General features: G+C 37.4%; 1 protein-coding gene across 3 annotated transcripts in view; it reads left to right on the forward strand.

Annotated features, from left to right (window-relative positions):
* edil3a (EGF-like repeats and discoidin I-like domains 3a) overlaps nucleotides 1–18,958 on the forward strand; it is a 91,530-nt gene that overhangs the window by 57,845 nt on the left and 14,727 nt on the right. For all 3 annotated transcript variants that reach the window (XM_077522483.1, XM_077522484.1, XM_077522485.1), the window contains 3 exons: nucleotides 2,336–2,491; nucleotides 4,053–4,197; nucleotides 4,305–4,489. In XM_077522483.1, coding sequence (XP_077378609.1) covers nucleotides 2,336–2,491; nucleotides 4,053–4,197; nucleotides 4,305–4,489 — 486 coding nt within the window. The remainder of the gene's footprint in view (nucleotides 1–2,335; nucleotides 2,492–4,052; nucleotides 4,198–4,304; nucleotides 4,490–18,958) is intronic.

The raw sequence follows: 18,958 nt of genomic DNA on the forward strand, positions 1-18,958 counted from the left end.
ACTCCCTAGCTTTTCCTGTCATAGTCCCGACATTCAAAGTCCCTGCTTTAAGGTCTAGAATCGTTGCTTTCCTTTTCTTTTTCTTTCTAAGAACGCACTTTCCACCTCTCCTCAGGACCGATTTGGTGTGGAATTTTATGATGCACGCTTCGAAATATTTGGCAAAGTTATAACCCTGATTCCCTTCCTGATGCAACCATTGTTGTGTACATCACACAAATATACACAGAAAATTTGTTGAATATTGTGCACGGCCCATAATCGCAGGTCAATATATGGGTCTTACTTACTTGGATATAGTCATACATAAGTATATTGTACAGGTAAATAAATGCATGTCCTGTTATTTAAGTAATATGATATTAGCAGATAACTATTTAGAGACTAAGTGGTCGGGTTTTATTTCTCCTACTCCAGTTCTAACATGTAAAGTGTTAAAAGATGTAATTTATTGGTGCTGATTTTTTTTTACTTGTTCAATTATTGTATATATAATTTTTATTAATCATGCAGATAAATAGTAAGATAAATAGTCCCATACCAAAAAAAAAAACAACAACAAAAAAACTGACAAATTTAGGTTAATTGTCCCTGAATGTGACAAATGTTTCCTTCAAACTGGGTCAAATCTGTAGACTGTCTCAGCAGGATGCCTCCAAAGACGCCTCACTCAAACAAATATATGCATCACTATTAGTACTGAAGTGTCAGAGGTGTGTTTCTGAGTGCTCATTAAAAATGTGAAGGATCACCCCAATTACCTTGGCGGTGGCCTTTTAGTAACAGAGCTTCTAATTAGTGAAGGAAGTATATGTCTCTGTGGACAGGAAGTGAAAGGAGAAATGCCCCGAGTGGGAAAGAGTGGGTCACTACAGCTTGGTGGCTCTAAGTAGTGTCCTTATGTATAATTAACTTTATAAGTTGCTTTAAGTTTGCAGAAAGAAAAGATGTGTTATTGAGCCTTGTGTTAAAACTGCAAGAAAGTCGTGTACAATAGAACCATTGTAGCTCACAATATCGTTCCACATTCACAATGTAGACAAGGCTTGTGATAAAGGAATAAAATGATTGGTTAGTCTTATCGCAACTTCTTGCATTGACTGAATGGGCAATCTACATTGGACCTTTCGCACCAAATTACACTTGGAAATCGTTTAATTCACTGGTATTACCAACTGTTCTGAATATGATCTCATACTTTGTGAATGGGATCTTAGAAATGGTCCCATTTTAAGTTCAGTTATAAAACATAAGAAATTTGAAGCTGGATAATATTTGTAAGTAACTCACTCTCTCTCCGGATGAGGACTTTGGTGTGCAGTTCTGGTTTATTATCAGTACCTGTAACACCTCAAAAGGCAGCACTGAATAATGATAATAATAAACTCAGTAACAGGCCTCTGAATGCCGTCAGTCTTGTGGGTATCCTTGTTGCAGGTGAATATCAAAGTATGAATGAACTTTGTTGTTTTATTTGTCTGAATTTCAAATGAAGCATTATATGAATTTGAGTAGTTTGCGGTGTATGGAGCAATGGTTGCTCATTGTCATTTCATGTTGAATCTCTATGCCAATATAAGTAATATGTTTGAAGGTGGAAATGAATTATTTGCATACTTATAATCAATTTTTAGTTGTGTGTGCAATAAAAGTGCAATAAAGGTCATGACACATTCAACTTTCCATTTAATTCAAGTACACTCAACATGGAAATGACTGTAAATATGTGCAATAGAGTTGCTATGGCATTGAGTAATATGGATGTGTATGGTTGTTTTGCTTGTTTTTTCTTTGTCTATGTAATGCAAAAATCAATAAATGGAACAAAAAGATCATCTAACCATTTTCAGTAAATTCAATTTTGCTAAATCCTGTTTAACTTTGAAAAGCTATTTAATTAGCATGGCTGCCAAAGAAAAACCATGTGTGCAATACATCTGTTATGCACTGATAATGATCTTGCTTTGTGTGCTCCTAACACAGAGTATTGAAGCATTGATCACTTTCTTCTCTTTAACTCGTCTCCTTTGGCAATTTACATGGCACCATATCGGTAGTCTACACAGAGATGGCTTTGGAATGGGGAGGATTGATTAAATGTTTTATCTGATCACAGACTTTCTGAAAAAGATGGATGGCCCTGACAAGCCAGATTCAAGAAGCTGAATTGATTTGTATGATTTAAATTGGTGCACATGCACAGTCCCTGAGAAAACTGTCATTACTGGTATTTGCATGATTTGTTTTCTTCTTCTTCTTCTTCTTCTTCTTCTTCTTCTTCTTCTTCTTCTTCTTCTTCTTCTTCTTCTTCTTCTTCTTCTCCTCATTCCTACAGATTAACCTGCAGAGGCGAATGAGGGTCACGGGCCTAATTACCCAGGGTGCAAAGCGAATTGGCAGCCCAGAGTATGTCAAGTCATACAAAGTGGCTTACAGTGAGGATGGGAAGACATGGAGAACATACAAAGTGAAGGGCAAGGATGACGACATGGTGAGATGCACACACTCACACAAAACACAGGTGTAAACAACCATGTGCAGTCTCGCCATTGTTTAAGCTACACACAGCAGTAAGAAGCTGTGCACTCAGTCAAGGGCAGGGCAGAGGACAAGCTGAGATTGCTGTTTAATTAACTAGCACACACTGCACTTATCTTGCTACCCCTCAGCCTCTTGACTTTTATGATTTTTATATAGAAGTTTTATACTATTTATGGATGAAGAGAAACCAAATAGGTCACAAAGCACTCTGTCATTCCTGACAGCACAATACCCCTGTCCTATATTGGGCCATGCTCCGGATAACCCTGAACTCCAAAACTTGTAAAATGAAGACTACTGGGCAAAAAGTCTGGACACAGACTGGAATTATTATAGCTCATAATAGCACATAGAAAAAATAATCAGCAACGCACCGACACCATGCATTTCACATGTATCATATATTTGCTATTAAACTCTTTGACTGCCAAACATTAACCCAAAAACCCCAACGGTGCCAGTCGATTTGGAGCATTTTCACTCATCTTTCAAAGCAAACAGAATATTGTGCGGTATGATGACATAAATATGGTGGATACCATATGAAAGATTGGATTCCATTCTTTCATGTTTCTACCTTATTCCGTTCTTTAGTAATCACCATTTGAAATTAGGCCATTGGAGTGGGATAAGCGAAAATACAAAAATATTAACTCTTTTACTGCCACACGTTATCAAAGAAAAACTTTGATATGACAGAGGCTTTGACCATTGACGAAAAAGAGATACAATGCTTCCATCTCCTGGCCATAGTTTAGAGTGTTTTAGATTCCACAACCCATTCACCAGGCAGCGCTGCACTTAGACGTTGCACTGAGGAAAAATAAAAAAATACAAAAATTGTTGACGTTATTTAACGTTTATGGCAATATACGTGGTGATATTACTGATCGTTATTAAACGTTTTTGGCAGTCAAAGAGTTAATAGCTGCATAGCTAGGACACACAAAAAACACTTGTCAATGTCACACTTTCCTTGGATGAGGTGCATTCAATGACCACTAAGAAAGTAGGACATATCATGCAAAGATGAAAAAACTAAAAACAATTCCAAGATTCTGAAAGATAGCACTCCAATGTGACATCGTAGCTGGACACTTAAAACAAAGTACAGTGACATTTACAAGCACATTTTCTCATCAATTAAAAAACAATTTACAGTGAATGTGAAAGTTGGGTGACTCTACCATTTCACGGTGCATAAGTCCTTCGATAACGTAGTTTTGTTCTCCGACCCTTTGGATGGAACAACTCAGAAGGAATAGTTATATAATTGGAGGACTAATTTAAAATACACCACTTTTCTTATGAATCACCGGCTCAAATAGTGCGGGAAATTGTCTATTTTCGTTGTACTTTGAGCTCATTGACCTTGAAGGACAGTAATTTACCTCATGTTGAGTAGACACCAGAGACATGGTGCCAGATAGGCTGCTAAATAATGGTAAAACTGATCTGTTTCAGCACCCTCGTCACCTCCATGTGTTATTTTTTTCCAACTCCTGCAACAGATTTTCAGAGGAAATGTCGATAACAATGCTCCATCAGCCAACTCCTTCACCCCACCAATTGAAGCCCAGTTTGTGCGCATTTATCCCCAAGTGTGCAGAAGGCACTGTACCTTACGCATGGAACTGCTTGGATGTGAGGTAACAGGTGAGTGAGCTGATCACAAACTCAGCTCCTTTATTCTGTATTTGCAATGTGTAAAATACAATCGGGCAATCAGAAAGCAAACGAAATCTTGCGATTGTTCTCTCCAGGTTGCTCTGAACCATTGGGGATGAAGTCGGGTCACGTCCAGGACTACCAGGTCACAGCCTCCTCCATCTTCAGGACGCTCAACATGGACATGTTCACTTGGGAGCCTGGAAAAGCCCGTTTGGACAAGCAGGGCAAAGTTAATGCTTGGACGGCAGGACGTAGTGACCAGTCACAGTGGCTGCAGGTAAGGAATGACCAGAGCTAACTTGATTTGTTTCTCTTCAAAAATATTCACTCCAAGCCACAGCATTCGGTACACTAGAACATTGAATGCATCTGTATTTATTTATTTATTTTTTAGGGCTTGGAAAAATATGTGATATAGTATTAGTTATTGAATATAGCGATATCGGTATTGTTGTGATATTTAACATGTATTTCAAGAAATAACGGTTGATGAAATTATTATCTACAGAAAGAATTACTTTTTTCATGTGTCAAAATGAGCAAGCTCTATGCATTCTTAGTTAATTGTAATTACACAAAAAATTTTCAACTTTTGGATGGCGATGCACATTTGAGTTTGTGGCTTACTGGTCAAATTCAGGTAAAAATTCCATAGGAAACTTATTGTATGTCTTTGCGATATGCATATTGCATGGGCCAATATCGCGATATTGCCATTTTATTTCAATATATTGTGGAACCTTAATAATAGATAGATAGATAGATAGATAGATAGATAGATAGATAGATAGATAGATAGATAGATAGATAGATAGATAGATAGATAGATAGATAGATAGATAGATAGATAGATAGATAGATAGATAGATAGAAAGAAAGAAAGGCCCCTTGTATGTTATGTGCTTCTTTGAATTCAGTCGGATTAATGCACCTTCCATCGATGAATGAGTGCAGTTATCTTAGACTTGAGCTGAGGTTTATTATCTCCATCAAAGCAGTCCATTCATTTGTTTTCATTACAGTAAATGATTTGGTGGAACTGTCTCCTAAAATGGGAAAGATATGCCTCTAAGTGAGCCATTAGGCCCCACGCTTTCAGCGTAACAAGATGAGACCAATACATTTTAGGATTATTGTCAATTTAGCAGCATGTCTTCATTTATATGATCTGTTGTGTTGCTGTTATCCCTTTTATAAGGCAGAAAACGCTGACTCCTTTTCAAGTGAGGCCCCTGCTCCAAGTTCAATCTGTAAAACCGATAGCGCAGAGGGAATGGCAATGTGGATCATCCTCCTCGGGAATTGAAGATCAAAGTGATTTCTCTGATTTATTGGCCTTTCTGCTGTGACTGCCGCTCCATGCATACAGCCTGGCCGCGGATGACACTGTTCGGTAGTCACACTGACTTATCTGGACGTTATTAGATTGGCTGGGCTCTAGTCCGATATGTTTTTGATTACACTGAAAGCTTTTGTTGAGGGTTGAGGTTATGGGAGGGTGTGTGCCGGAGGAGACGGGTACTTAGGCTGGCCGCATCCTGACTAGAGAGCTCGGCAAAGCAAAATTGATTGTTGTGGGTAAAAGAAAACTTGTCTCATATTACATGCTGCGCCTGCAGGAATCTTTAGGCGCTATATAGTTGCACTGAGAAAATCGATGCTCGCTGACAAGGGCCCTTTTTGCGCACAAATGCGCGGCATCAGGCTTAAAAGAGAAAACATTAAGACTTGTGTATTGCGTGGTGTGCTATCACATTTATACTTCTGCTGTTGAACCTAACTAATCAAGTAGTTAGCACAGTTATATGTATTCAACCTCAACCCATCCGTTATCTTTGTTGTGCTACCGTCTCAAATAATTGATTCTCAGCCACATTACCAAATTCGTTTGAACCTTACAAATTAATGAAATAAATCATTCTTAATGACATGTTAAGTATTTCAATTAATCAAGACACACTGTGTTTTACCTCCCGTGCACTGTGGAGTAACTTTTCAGGCACTATTAGCAAGCCTTGATGCATTCACTTTCGCTTTAATGGGAGTATTTTGCTGTGATTTTTTTTTTAAAACATATCTACAGCTTTCCCAAATGATGTGTCCAGTTGCACTTCTTTCTCCTCTTTGCCATCATTGGTTCCCATCTTTTGTGGCATCACAAAAAAAAAATAGAAAAAGAACCTCACAAACTCCGTAATTGAAAAAAACAAAATAAACATGTGGCTTTAATCCTTTAAGGCTGTTGTCCCCCAAAATCTCACAAGAAACCACCAATGAGTAAATAAAGTGTAATAATAATGTTTTGTTTTGTTTTTTGCCTCATTTTAATCACACATTTACTTAGTGTGGAACTGAGCTTGCTTACTTGAGCACAAAGCTATTATTCTGTTGTATGAATCACATCAGGTTCTTTAATGGTTCTGCCTGTCACTGTCATAGATAGGTGAGCAATTATACATTATTTGTAGTGAATAAATAATGTTTTGAACCTATTAAAGGGAATTGGATTATTTCCCGTGGTGCACCTAATGATTTCTCGCAGCACACCTAATGTGCCACAACGTAGTGGTGGGAATACTTATTAAGATTTGCACTAATCTGAAGTTTCATGTGATCTGCTTGGGGGTCTTGTGAGTTACGATGACAACCTTGTGTGATGTCATTATGATTTCTGCTGAACTTCAGGCACTTTTTTCCTTTTAATTTGATTGAATACCAAACTGTATAACTTTTATGGCGTTTGACTTTGAAGGTGCGGTTTGTGGCACGCAGGCTCAAACATGAATATTGATATAAGTAATATGCTATAGTAGTGCTTTAATTCCATAATGATACTTAAAACAACCAGTTCATATTAACTCATTCACTCCAAGCAGCCATTTTCATAGAAGCAACCCCCTTTGCTCCCGGCTGTTTTACTGGATTTTGACTGATTTTGCAAGGCCCACAGAATATTTTGTTATTTTGCCATAAAAACATGGAACCTACCAAAAGAAATATTACAATCTCTTCTTTCATCAGGAAAAAAATATATTTGTATCTGTTTCTGGTTTGCTGAAATTAGCATTAGAATATAGCTAAATTTCATCAATAGTCACATTCCTGGTGAAAACACTGGCAAAAAGAGCTTGTTGCAACAAGTCCTGGTTTATCGCTTATACTCTGCTGCCACCTGTTGGCCGTTTTTTAATAACTACCACTGCTTTAAGCCACCTCTCCATGTCGGAAGCTACATCAAAGCCTTCTGCATGCTCTTGCATTACAAAAATAATAAATAATAAATAAATAAATAAATAAATAAATAAAATAAAATAAATAAATAAATAAAACAAATGTAAAAATAAATTGTAAACAAAGTGTAAAGTGTAATCATGTTTTGGGAGTGAAGTATTAATAACACATGTTTACATGCTTCTGGGATTGAATGAGTTAATTTGTATTGTATAATTGATCAATATGTGTTCAACATGTGTACATTCAAAGAGCAACATGTGTATTTAAAACAACCACAATGCCAAGAAATGCATAAAAACAATGCAAAATGCCAGAGACGGGCCGGTTTTCGAGGGTTAACCACACAAGTAGTTCAAATACAAAAGTATTCCCAGCAAAAGCGTTTCATTGCGTGAACAACGATGAAATAAATTCTCCGGCGCATTTATACAACGGACAGCTCTTACATGTGATTAAATATTTGAACATAATTTGTTCAAAAGCTGATCTCGTCTTTCTGTGAATGAAAACAGAGTTAAAATTGGCGGTGCCAAGAAGCTCTAAAACGTTCAACAGACGTGAAGAAGCATGCCTGTTTGGGATTTGTCCAAGGCAGAATTATTTCAGGCTGCGAGGAAAGGAAATCATCGTTCAAGATGTTTTAAAGAGGGAAGCTGAAGCTTGTCAGACTGAGCTGCCAAGTGCTCCAGCTGGTGGGAGCAGATTAGTTTATTATACACTCCAACACCTCCCTTACTGCTTTCAACTTTCTTAGTGTCCCTGTTAATACAATGTGCACCTGTTCTATGAAACAACTTTTCTTTTCTTTTTTTCACACCTGGTTTATCTTTTACATCCCACATCTATCATCTTCACGAATTAAAGTAGGTTTGTCACAGAAGGCGCCTGTTAGGTCAGTTTGGTAGAAGGCAATGTTAGTCCTCTCACAAATCCAGACACTTACATTATAGTCAGCTGCATAAACTTGAAGCACGCTTTCTCACATGCTTATGAATCCCATGTGGAAACATCAAAAGCAAGATAAAGTCTAGGAGGGTTTAATAGCCATGTTTAAAGTTTGTAAACAACATTAAACTCAATCGTTTAAAGCAGATCTGCTGTGCATTTGCAGTTTTCACTGTCATTAACATCTGCTGTTCACACTAAAATTTTGTTTCTCTGTTGAAAATCACCTTTTATACTACAGCAATGAGGCACATATTGCGGCATATACAAATAATTGCCAAGAGACCATCAAGCGTGTTGTGGGAAGTTATCGATTTCCACTTCATTTGCCCCCAAATTATGTATTTCATATGTTATATTTATTAGTCAATCTTTGCCAGCGATGCCTGATGTCATAACAGGAAGAACTATTAAATCCCCTGCCTGCATATCTACCTGTTGGTGCCATTCATACAACATTATAGATGCTTTAACAGGGTCAGATTTCCCAATGAGTAATTACGGGCCTGATTTAGTAAGATCCAAAATACCAAATGTGTTTGCGCACTGTAAGTAAGTGTAACAGATTGTGCGCCCTGGTGGCAATAGTTGTAAAAGTGGTGAAAATCGGGGTTTTTAATTTGACAGTTTGATGGAATCAGAAGTGTTAGTGGAAGTGCCAAACAAACATATCGCTCCAATAATTTTGGAAATGCCGGCAATTTCTATAGGGCAGGCCAGGGCCTGTCACATAGGTTGAACTGGCCCAGACAAACGGAGATTGAAAGTGGTTTTGTAGGTAGTACGGCATGACTCCTTCTTGTGATTGGTTCAGCCTGTTAAATCCTTCAGAGGCTGTAAAATTTCTTTACCGAATAGATTACATGTCAATATATTTTTTCTTCTGCATTTTAAAAATGATTACAAGAGCACAAAAATGAAATTTCATTTTGCCTGCGATACGCTGGCACCTCTGTATGTTGGTTTGCACCTGTCATGAACAACTAGCCCATATATTGTATATTTGTTGTCTGTACTAAATGCATAGACTTACAAATGTGGTACAATTCTAATAATTTGTTTCTGCACAACTTCACCTAATTACTGAAGGGCTTTAGCAGAGCCGTGTTGCTTTGTAAGGGTTTTTGCAACATTTGTCCCGATAGGAGGACCAGCCTCAAAAAGAGGTGCATGTTTGTGTGTGTGGCTGTGGCACACTGATAGTCATTTTGCCTGAGATGGTACAGACGAAGCTCAAACTTGTGAAAATGCAGAAATAAACAGATTAGCTGCTCTGCAAGTGATGTGCCGGTGCTCCTAATCAGTACAGTGCACATTCGCAAGTCACATCTGCAATAGCATCTTTGTTGCAAAAATATCTGAACGTCTGCATTTTGGGTTTTGGTTCTGTTCTTCATCCCAAAATGTGTTTGTTTGTTTTCTTTTGTTTTTTTTAGATTGTGAGGAAACTATTTGATCAAGTTTCATTTCAGCAACATTTCCATTTTACCAAACTCACTACTGTGCTACGTGAAGCAATCCGTTGATCACCTTGCTTATGCGCGTTTGCCCTTTTTGTGATGATTTTATAAATTGTTAACATTCCCACTTTTAGAATGCAACAGCTCTCCCTGAAATCATTCACTGCTTTGTGGTCATGTTCACCTCCTCTTGTGTTAGCCGTGTTTTTACAATCAAAGGGAGCACTTAGCAGCAGACAGTTTGAAGACGGATATGTAAACAATTTGAGTGAATCCAAAAAGCTTAGCAGGGTCATTCTAGAATTGGAGGACAATTTAGGATGCTATGACTTTTGAGAGAGAATTAAAAAAAAAGGCCAAACATTTATTTTATGAATTTATGTTTTCAAGAAAAACAGGTGATAAAAGCGTACTTTGATCAAACATTAATGGTGAACTTTTTGTGAACTATTTTATTTGTTGCACGATATTTTTTGCTATTTTAGCAAACCTCATACTCGGCAGTGAAAACATTTTTAAAAGCATTGCTGAATAAATCATTAATAATTAAATGAAGTGAATTTTGATTACAATACTACATTAATTTGAGTATCACTCCAATTCCAATGGGTTAGGTTGCAACTAAAAGGGTTTTGCATACCAATGCTGCTGTGAGTACATGGCAGCTGTGTTAGCTGCTATGCTAACTGGTAAAGAACAAGATTAGCTATAAATTAGAAAAATGGGAAAAGAAAAACTTAAATATCAATATCACATTGGTTATCAAGAGGGAGGAATGAGGATAAGTAAATTTTAAGAGAGATGAAATTTAACAAAAATTTACAAATCACATGCATGTTTCTATATTTTGTGCATGGATCTTTTGAAATGTCACGAGTGACAGAAAAACTCCTCCAAGTCTAGAATGACTTATCTGCGAGTGGAAAACCTGCAGTTGAATATAATATAAAATGAGAGGTGACTACATATGAGGGAGAGCAACACGGACAAGGTTAGACACCGGCGGGATCACTCAAAAGGCTCCTGACACTTTAAATACTTTAGCACCTTGACAACCAGCAAGCATACCATTGACTGTGCGATCATTAAAGAATTAGTGACACGCCAGTGGTCTGAATGGGTCACTGTGAACTCCCACACACAGGCTGTATTGACATCTGTCTAAGTCCTACTGTATCTCAACATCAAATATTAAACATTTGAGAATATTCAGCATTACTGCATTTCAATAACACTTGAAGGAAAGTTGGTGCAATTTTGTAGGTTGTTGGTGATGATGCGTATTGATACAAGAGGAACATTACAATTCAAAATTTTATAATGAAATGATTTGGTTCAATTAAGGAGGATTCACATCTTTTAATCATAACCAATTTCCCAATTTTAAAATAGGTTTTACACTACTAAAATGTATTGAACTTAAATTTAAAGAACAAAACTGTACTTAGCTAGTGATACTTTTGCTTACCACTAGAGGGAGCTCACATACCACACTTTGACAATGTATCAGCCCACCATGCAATGCAACGTTGATGGCACAGGCTAGCTGTCCTAAATTAACAGCATTATTATTATTAGGGATGGGCGAGTACCGATACCAGATATCGGTATCGGGCCGATACCAGCCTTTTTCCAAGTACTCGAGTACTCGTGACGCAGACGAGTACAAGCGACCGATGGCAGAGGGGGAAGACGTTAAGTGAGTCCTCCTTGCCTGTAACTGGCGCTAGCTTGCAGCAGTTTTTCACCAAAACTTCACCGGTTTGGAAATACTTCAAAATTGTGAATCTTAAACTAAAAGAGCATTTTTGTGTTTTATTTTGAGCATTAAGACTATTGAACAGTGACTGTGCTGTTTTTTTTTTTTTGTGTGTGTTTTTTTTGTCAAAATTAAAGGAAATATATTTGTTTAAAAATATCTTTTAGTGATTTTATTTATTTGTCAAACTGTACTACTGGTATCGGCAGTTGGTATCGGTATCGGTGAGTACTGAGGGTCTGCGTATTGGTATCGGTATCGGTCTGAAAAAAAGTGGTAACGAACATCCCTAATTATTATTATTATTATTATTATTATTATTATTATTATTATTATTATTATTATTATTATTATTTCTGATTCATGAATACATAAACCCTAGTGAGCTGGCTCAGATTTGGTTATATAAATGGCTTTTAAGGGTTTTCACAGAAATTGGAAAAACAGCATACAAAGAATTTGCTGATAAAGGTCAATTTAAATAAGATGAATTGGAAAATAAAACGGCAAGTGTTGCGTTATAGTTTCCTATAACCTAATATAATAATTAGCTTCAGTCTGTTCATTGTTCATCGCATTTGTAAGTCTTTTAAAGTACGTTCCCATAATAATAAAATTCAGAATGCCCTTTGCGAAATGCACAACTTGATATACTATAAAACTCAAATAGGCCATCTGTTGGCAAGTAGTCTCTAAAGCAGCCGGATGACACATGTAGCTGCGTCCCATGTGCTACAGAGACCTGAGGGAGCAATACGATTTGAATGTGTTACTGATTACGGCTCCGCTCGTGTCTGTGAGCATGCCGTTGTAACCAAACTGGCTTTTATCAGTTTGCTGATACTTTTGCACTTCCTCCTGATCTAATCGACACCTCAAATGCAGCGCCGCTGACAACAAACTATTTCTTTCAATTAGTAGACTTAGCCGGATGTTTGTTCCATCCATCCACTGAAGCACGGCATCATAAAGGCTTGAAAGTGGTTTCTGATTAAGTTGAATAGCAATGAGCAAGTGTTTTATTTCCAGAACAAGAGCCTACTTCTTTGTAGACTTAGAAGCAACTTTCATCACTGAGCCATTGTCTGACTTCTTCAATATAGACTCTGCCAAAAAAAAAAAAAAAAAAACGAAAAACAAAACCTCATGTGTTGCCAAAACCATTATTTTCCATGTTGTCACTTTGTATTGATCTAGTTGGACAGAGATAAAGTTGCTTTCCCCTTCTGGTCTGCTTTGTCAACGTTCTCATCATTTTACAGTAAATTCTTGCTTTATTGCACTGGCTACTCATTATTGTACCACTGTTTGTATTTGTCTCATTACACCTTTACCAATCTGTTTTATTGCAAATCACATACAATGAATTTATGATTATTGGGGTCATAAATACAATTACACTTAATCAATTCATGCACTTGAGGACAAGATACACGTCAGTTGTATCTACGTGTTTGTTTGTTTATCCTTTGAGGAGGCTTGAACCCAAAATAACATTGGAAAGCTGAATTAGTCATTAGCAAATGACAAACAAAACACTCAGGTGGCCCATAGCTACACCACTTTGTCATACAACATTAAACAACGCATTAATTACTAAATCTTCTAAAGCGGTAGTTTGTGTGGTGTTTGAAAAAGCTCCTATTTTCGGAGTGAAATAAAACCAATATTTTGATAGCTTCATTAATGGAAGCTGCTGTTACGCAGCTTAGTTTATTGTTTTTTACGGCTTTCATGCTCATTATTTTTGAAATGATACTTTGTTTTGATTTGTTTTTTTAAATACAATAATTGTTTTGTTGATTTATAAATTATCTGGCTACATGTTTTTGCTCCATTGTTTGTTCTCAAATATCTGTTGCTAACAACTGGACAGAGATGCTGTTCATTGTAACTATCTATGGCTTTTTTTTTTATTTTATGTTTGCGTTAAGGTGGCAGACAGTTCTAAGGTAGGTGTTCGATTGTTTTATGAACCAAACCTGTAATTATCTTTGTGTTATGTTTATTTTAACACTAAACTCCTAATGGCAATCAACGGCTTGAATTTTCCTTTTTCGAGAATTTTTCACTATCCGGCTTGTTGCTGCTTGTTTTGGGGGGAGTTGAGTTCAACACCATACAGCGCTCGTATCTCAAGTCAAAGCAAAAATAAAAATAAAATAAATAAATAAAACATTTTAACAACAGCACCGCCCTTTATGAAAGTATATTGCATTATGGCTGCATTCAAAACGGTCAGAGAATTGTGCAAAAAGAATGTGAGCACCAACGTACATCATCCTCCATGCAATATGTGTGCGCTTTATTATAAGGCTCTGTAGATGTGCGATTGTGGTCATTATCATGAAAGCGCAGATGGGCTAACAAACAAGCCTCTGAAGGCTGTTTACTCACTTAGGGATTCCTTTGCAACCAAAGTCATGTGCTGATTTATTTCAAAACTCTTCTGTAAACTTCATGCTAGCGATTTGCTGTGACAAATGTTGTGAAATTTGGCCAAAGGGGTGTTACAAAGGAATATTCTCTTTAATACAGAAAATAAATTGTTGTGCCTGTGTTTGAAGACTTGAAACATGAATGTTGTGAATGTTATTATTATATTATTTCATTATTGCTGTATTGTATAATCCTCTTCTTCATGCCTCTTTCCTCCTCTGTTTTATTCAATTTCCCTACAGCTAGTATGATGATGAAATTAGCTACCAAATCAGATTACCGAATATATGGTGACTCCATCTGTTACGGTAGAATGTTTTTAGCATCCCCTCCCTCCAACCATAAACACCCTTAAACGTTCTGTGTGTGGTTGCTGGTGCCTGTGTAATTTTTCATTATCCAAGAACGCCATCTTATCTTTCCCCAACACATCCATTGCACACCTCCATCCCACACTTGCTCTCTACCTTCCCGTTGCGGGCTCTCAGCGAACTTAGGATGCACGTATCTGTTTTATCTGCCGATGATGGATTCGCGAGTCTGCAGCAGCGCTTTGCTTTAAGTTTGGAATCTCAAATCTGCCAGAATTGTCCGGAGTGTAACGACTCGAACCCAAATTAATTTTGTATGTGAATTTTGTGTTTTAAGCGGTGACTGAATTTCCCCTCCATTTACCTTTGTACATTTCAACATCCTTTTGTATCGTGCATAAAACATGCTACAGTAGCTCTTCATTCGGGGTGGGAACTGAGCCCTACCTTAAATAACAAAAACATGAACGTAAGTAACAACATCACGTCTGTGACATGTACACAAACTATGAAACCGTGTTACATAAATGACTGCACTCAATTGTTAAACCAGCTTCACATATGAGGCTCACCAATGCTATCAGTTTGCATGCTAACCTGAATAGCTACACATGGGTAAATAAATACGTGCAGTAACATTTTACACAAATGGTATAAATCATGAAACACACTCCAAGGTTTACATACAGTAAAAATCTATTAGCTATCAGCTAAATCAGGAGACAAGCAAAAACAAACGTGCACTTTCAACATGCAGCATTCAAGGACCGGCAACAAAACAGCCCTTACCAAAAAAAATTGAATACTTTTAGTACATAATATAGACCGACATAAACGTGTAAAATATTACACATTGAATTACTGGGAACACAAATACATATGACAAGGATTAACATCCTTATAATGTCATTAACTGCGCCACACAATGCATTCTGGGAACAACATTTATGCAAAACAAGTAGATTTAACATGTCCGGAACTCATACAGGCGAAATGTTGCCGCCTGAATTTACATTCTTGTTATTTTTTTGGACAATATAATTACAGTTGAGCTCCATAATTTAGGGCTGGCCCACAAATAGCGAAAATCTGTGTATAATTGGCGGCAATTGTTTCTATACTTTATAGTATATTTAAGTTTGCTATTAGGTATAAATATACTTGAAAATATACTTTGCGGTATACTTATGTCCACAGTTTAATTAACAGCAAGAAGTCCATGATGAATTCACAGGGCTCAAACCAGCGAACATTAGCACCGATATTAACGTCTTGGTTATCAAGCCACATGGCGTATAGGGCTTTATAAATAAATTTAACCTATAGTTATGATCCGTTACCAAGTGCCTTCTAAGTACAGTATGTAAACTTTTCGTATATGTTTCAGTATACTTACAAGTAATCAAGAGACAAAAAAAAAAAAAACAACAACAACAAACGTTCACTTTCAACAGCATTCAAATACCACCAACAAAACAGAACATCACAAACTTTATTTTTATGTGTGGTCGGCTTTGTGTGGTTCCGTGTGTCACAGATTGGATTCTCGACAAGGATACACATTGGGACAGACTCCTTATTGCTAATATCGTCACTGTGTCCATCACATGCTCAGTCACAGTAAACATTAAGAAAAGAGTGAAATCTACCGGGTCTCGCTCTAAGGCAATATCAAGGCCATTTTTCATCTTCACTCATAGTGACACACTATGAAAGTCACAGATGTTGTTCTCCTTTCTGTGAGAGCTTTAAATGACCCACAGCATCATGGCTGATTTCCTTCCTGTTGCCGTTGCCATGGCCAATTCCCTTCGTCTGTTCCTGCAGCCATTTCAAGTAAACTTGACAAGCTGAACTCGGGCTCCATCTGTGTTTGCTGCAGTTTGCTTAAAATGGCTCTGACAATATCAGGTCGAGTGCTGAAAAGGGCCCCCCATTGTTGGGAAAAAAAAAATGAATTCAATTTTAGTTTAGTGTTCTTATGGTATTATTTTAGGTCTAGTCACAAAAGGGGGGGGGGGGGGGGGGATGATTTTTATGGTCTGGTTATGATTTGCTCAGTAGAATGTCAATGCAGTAAGTATTATCCAAGCAAATGGAAACTTTTAAATAACACATTATGTACAACATAAAAAACCTGCCTCACCAAAGACTTGACTATGAACTTTGTGTAACAAGAGTACCTAGACGACTTGTTGAGTGTTCGCTCCTGCCTTTATAAATGATCTTTGATGTATTGCCGCGCTCGGTCATGTGACCGCATGTACCACCAATAAGAGCCGCTTATGGTCAGTTGTGCGGAAGGAGCCAGGCAACGCGTGTGGAAATGTTTGTTGTGGATCATTCCACATCCGTACCATCGCCCATTGTGCCATTCATTTCCACCTACAAATGTGTGTCTTTTAATCCAATCAATGCGGAAATGACTAAATGAAATATGTCCATAGTGAGGTCCACAATTAAAGAACCAGCATAACTGCTACACAGCGGCTTACATTTTGAAACAATATGATTGTTATCAGTGCTCCTGTGTAGATTCTCCCCAGCTTTCATGTCACGTTGGATTGCCAAGGCAACACTAACAGCTGTGGATTGGAACATGATGGTATACGTCACGTGAAACAATGAACAGATGATGATGACGCTTGGCTAAATGTGGAGCGAGTCACAAATTTAATTGAAGCTCTTTATCGAGCGTATGGTCAATTAAACTTAAAGCTAAATGCATATCACACGCCTCAGTTAAGGAATGGGACCAGCTGCACTAATCAGAAATATGAATGATTTTATGTGCATGTAATGATGAAAAATAATGCAGATATACAGTATCAGCAAATTACATTATTCAATATATGCATATGTTTTTCTAAGAATGTACTAAATTATTTGAGGTCCATCTGGGGTAGAACTGGGATTATTTATTCGTAATTATAATAAATGTCAAGAAAAACTGTGGACCAACAAGTCAGCAAGTTATGATTTTCATTTTTGCTAGTATTGCTTATGTGGTTCAGAAGGAAACAATTTTAAATAACTGATCTTATCAATAATTAATGTCTATTTAAAAAATTCTAGGCACACAGTGAAGACCGAAATATGTCTGGTCTGAATAACAGATACTCCGAAATTATGCCAACTGCAGAATTGCTCCATCCACTGCACTGGCATACAAAGAGGGAGAGTGGAAGTGATCGGGTTGGAGAAGAGGAGGAGGGAGCTGCTGTCTAATGCATCGTGATGTCCGTGCCATGTAAAACCGTTTGTGTGCTTGCCACCATTCGCCACTGCGCGTTCTCCTCATGCTTTATCCTTTTACACTTTTGGCTGTGAGATGAGCCTTGGCCAAGCAACCGGCTGACTTCATTGTAATGTACTGCCAAAACAAGTCAGGCTGATGTGCAACATACTTCAACCCTCATGTCAGGACCGCTCATTCTATATTGAGATCGTCCTTGTAGTCGTATTGCATATTTGGCTGTTGTTCCAAATGTCACATTTCACAAGGCAATATTTCAGAATGGGGCCAGGCTGGTAAGAATGGAGGCATAGGAACCAAGAGGAACACTGGTGATTATGGTTACTGGTTGTCAATTACCATATATTCCGCACTATAAGGTGCACCTCATTATAAGGCGCACCTTCAATGAATGACATATTTGCAAACTTTTTCCATATATAAGGTGCACCGCACTATAAGGCGCACCTCATTATAAGGTGCACCTTCAATGAATGACATATTTTAAAACTTATTCCATATATAAGGCGCTACAGTAGAGGCTGGGGTTACGTTATGCATCCATTAGATGGTGCTGCGCTAAAGGGAATGTCAACAAAACAGTCAGCTAGGTCAGTCAAACTTTATTAATAGATTACAAACCCGCTTTCTGACAACTCCATTCACTCCCAAAATGAATAAACAGCTGTTTTATTATTTAAAAGTATTAGTATTAGCTAGCGATCCAAGATGGCGGGATCTTCTGCGAATGCGCGTCACCGATAGCGTCTTAACAGCAAGACCTGTTGCGGCTCAATATTGATCCATATATAATGCGCACTGGATTATAAGGCACATGGTCAACTTTTGAAAAAATTGAAGGCTTTTAGGTGCGCCTTATAGTGCGGAAAATACGGTAAGTCACATACAACAATAACTCCCTTGCAAAATCCATTGTGACAAATTACCCCAAATAGTGAGACAACTTGCCCAGTGGTTAGGCAGAATGTCACATGTTTACACTCTCTATTTGATTGCTTCTAAGTCGGCACTGACATAAAATGGAAAAATGACATGAATACAAAATATATGAGACTTTGGTCTTTCATCTGGTACACATTTTCTTTATATATGAAGTATTGATTCCAATAATGATGTAAGAGTGTAAAAAGTGTTTCATTAAGCCCTGGTCTCCCGTATTAAATACAATTCTGTGAAATTCTCCCCAAATCTAAGTGCTTTGTGCTTTTTCCTAGATCAACTAAACATATGATGATGTTTTTTTTCTTAATCATTTTACCATTGCTGTGATTTTCTCTGCATGTAAATTAAAAATTATCCCAATAAAAGCCGATGATTGTGTACCCTCTGTAAAATTGATATT

The sequence above is a fragment of the Festucalex cinctus genome, chromosome 5, assembly GCF_051991245.1.
Source record: "Festucalex cinctus isolate MCC-2025b chromosome 5, RoL_Fcin_1.0, whole genome shotgun sequence".
Classification (NCBI taxonomy): domain Eukaryota; kingdom Metazoa; phylum Chordata; class Actinopteri; order Syngnathiformes; family Syngnathidae; genus Festucalex; species Festucalex cinctus.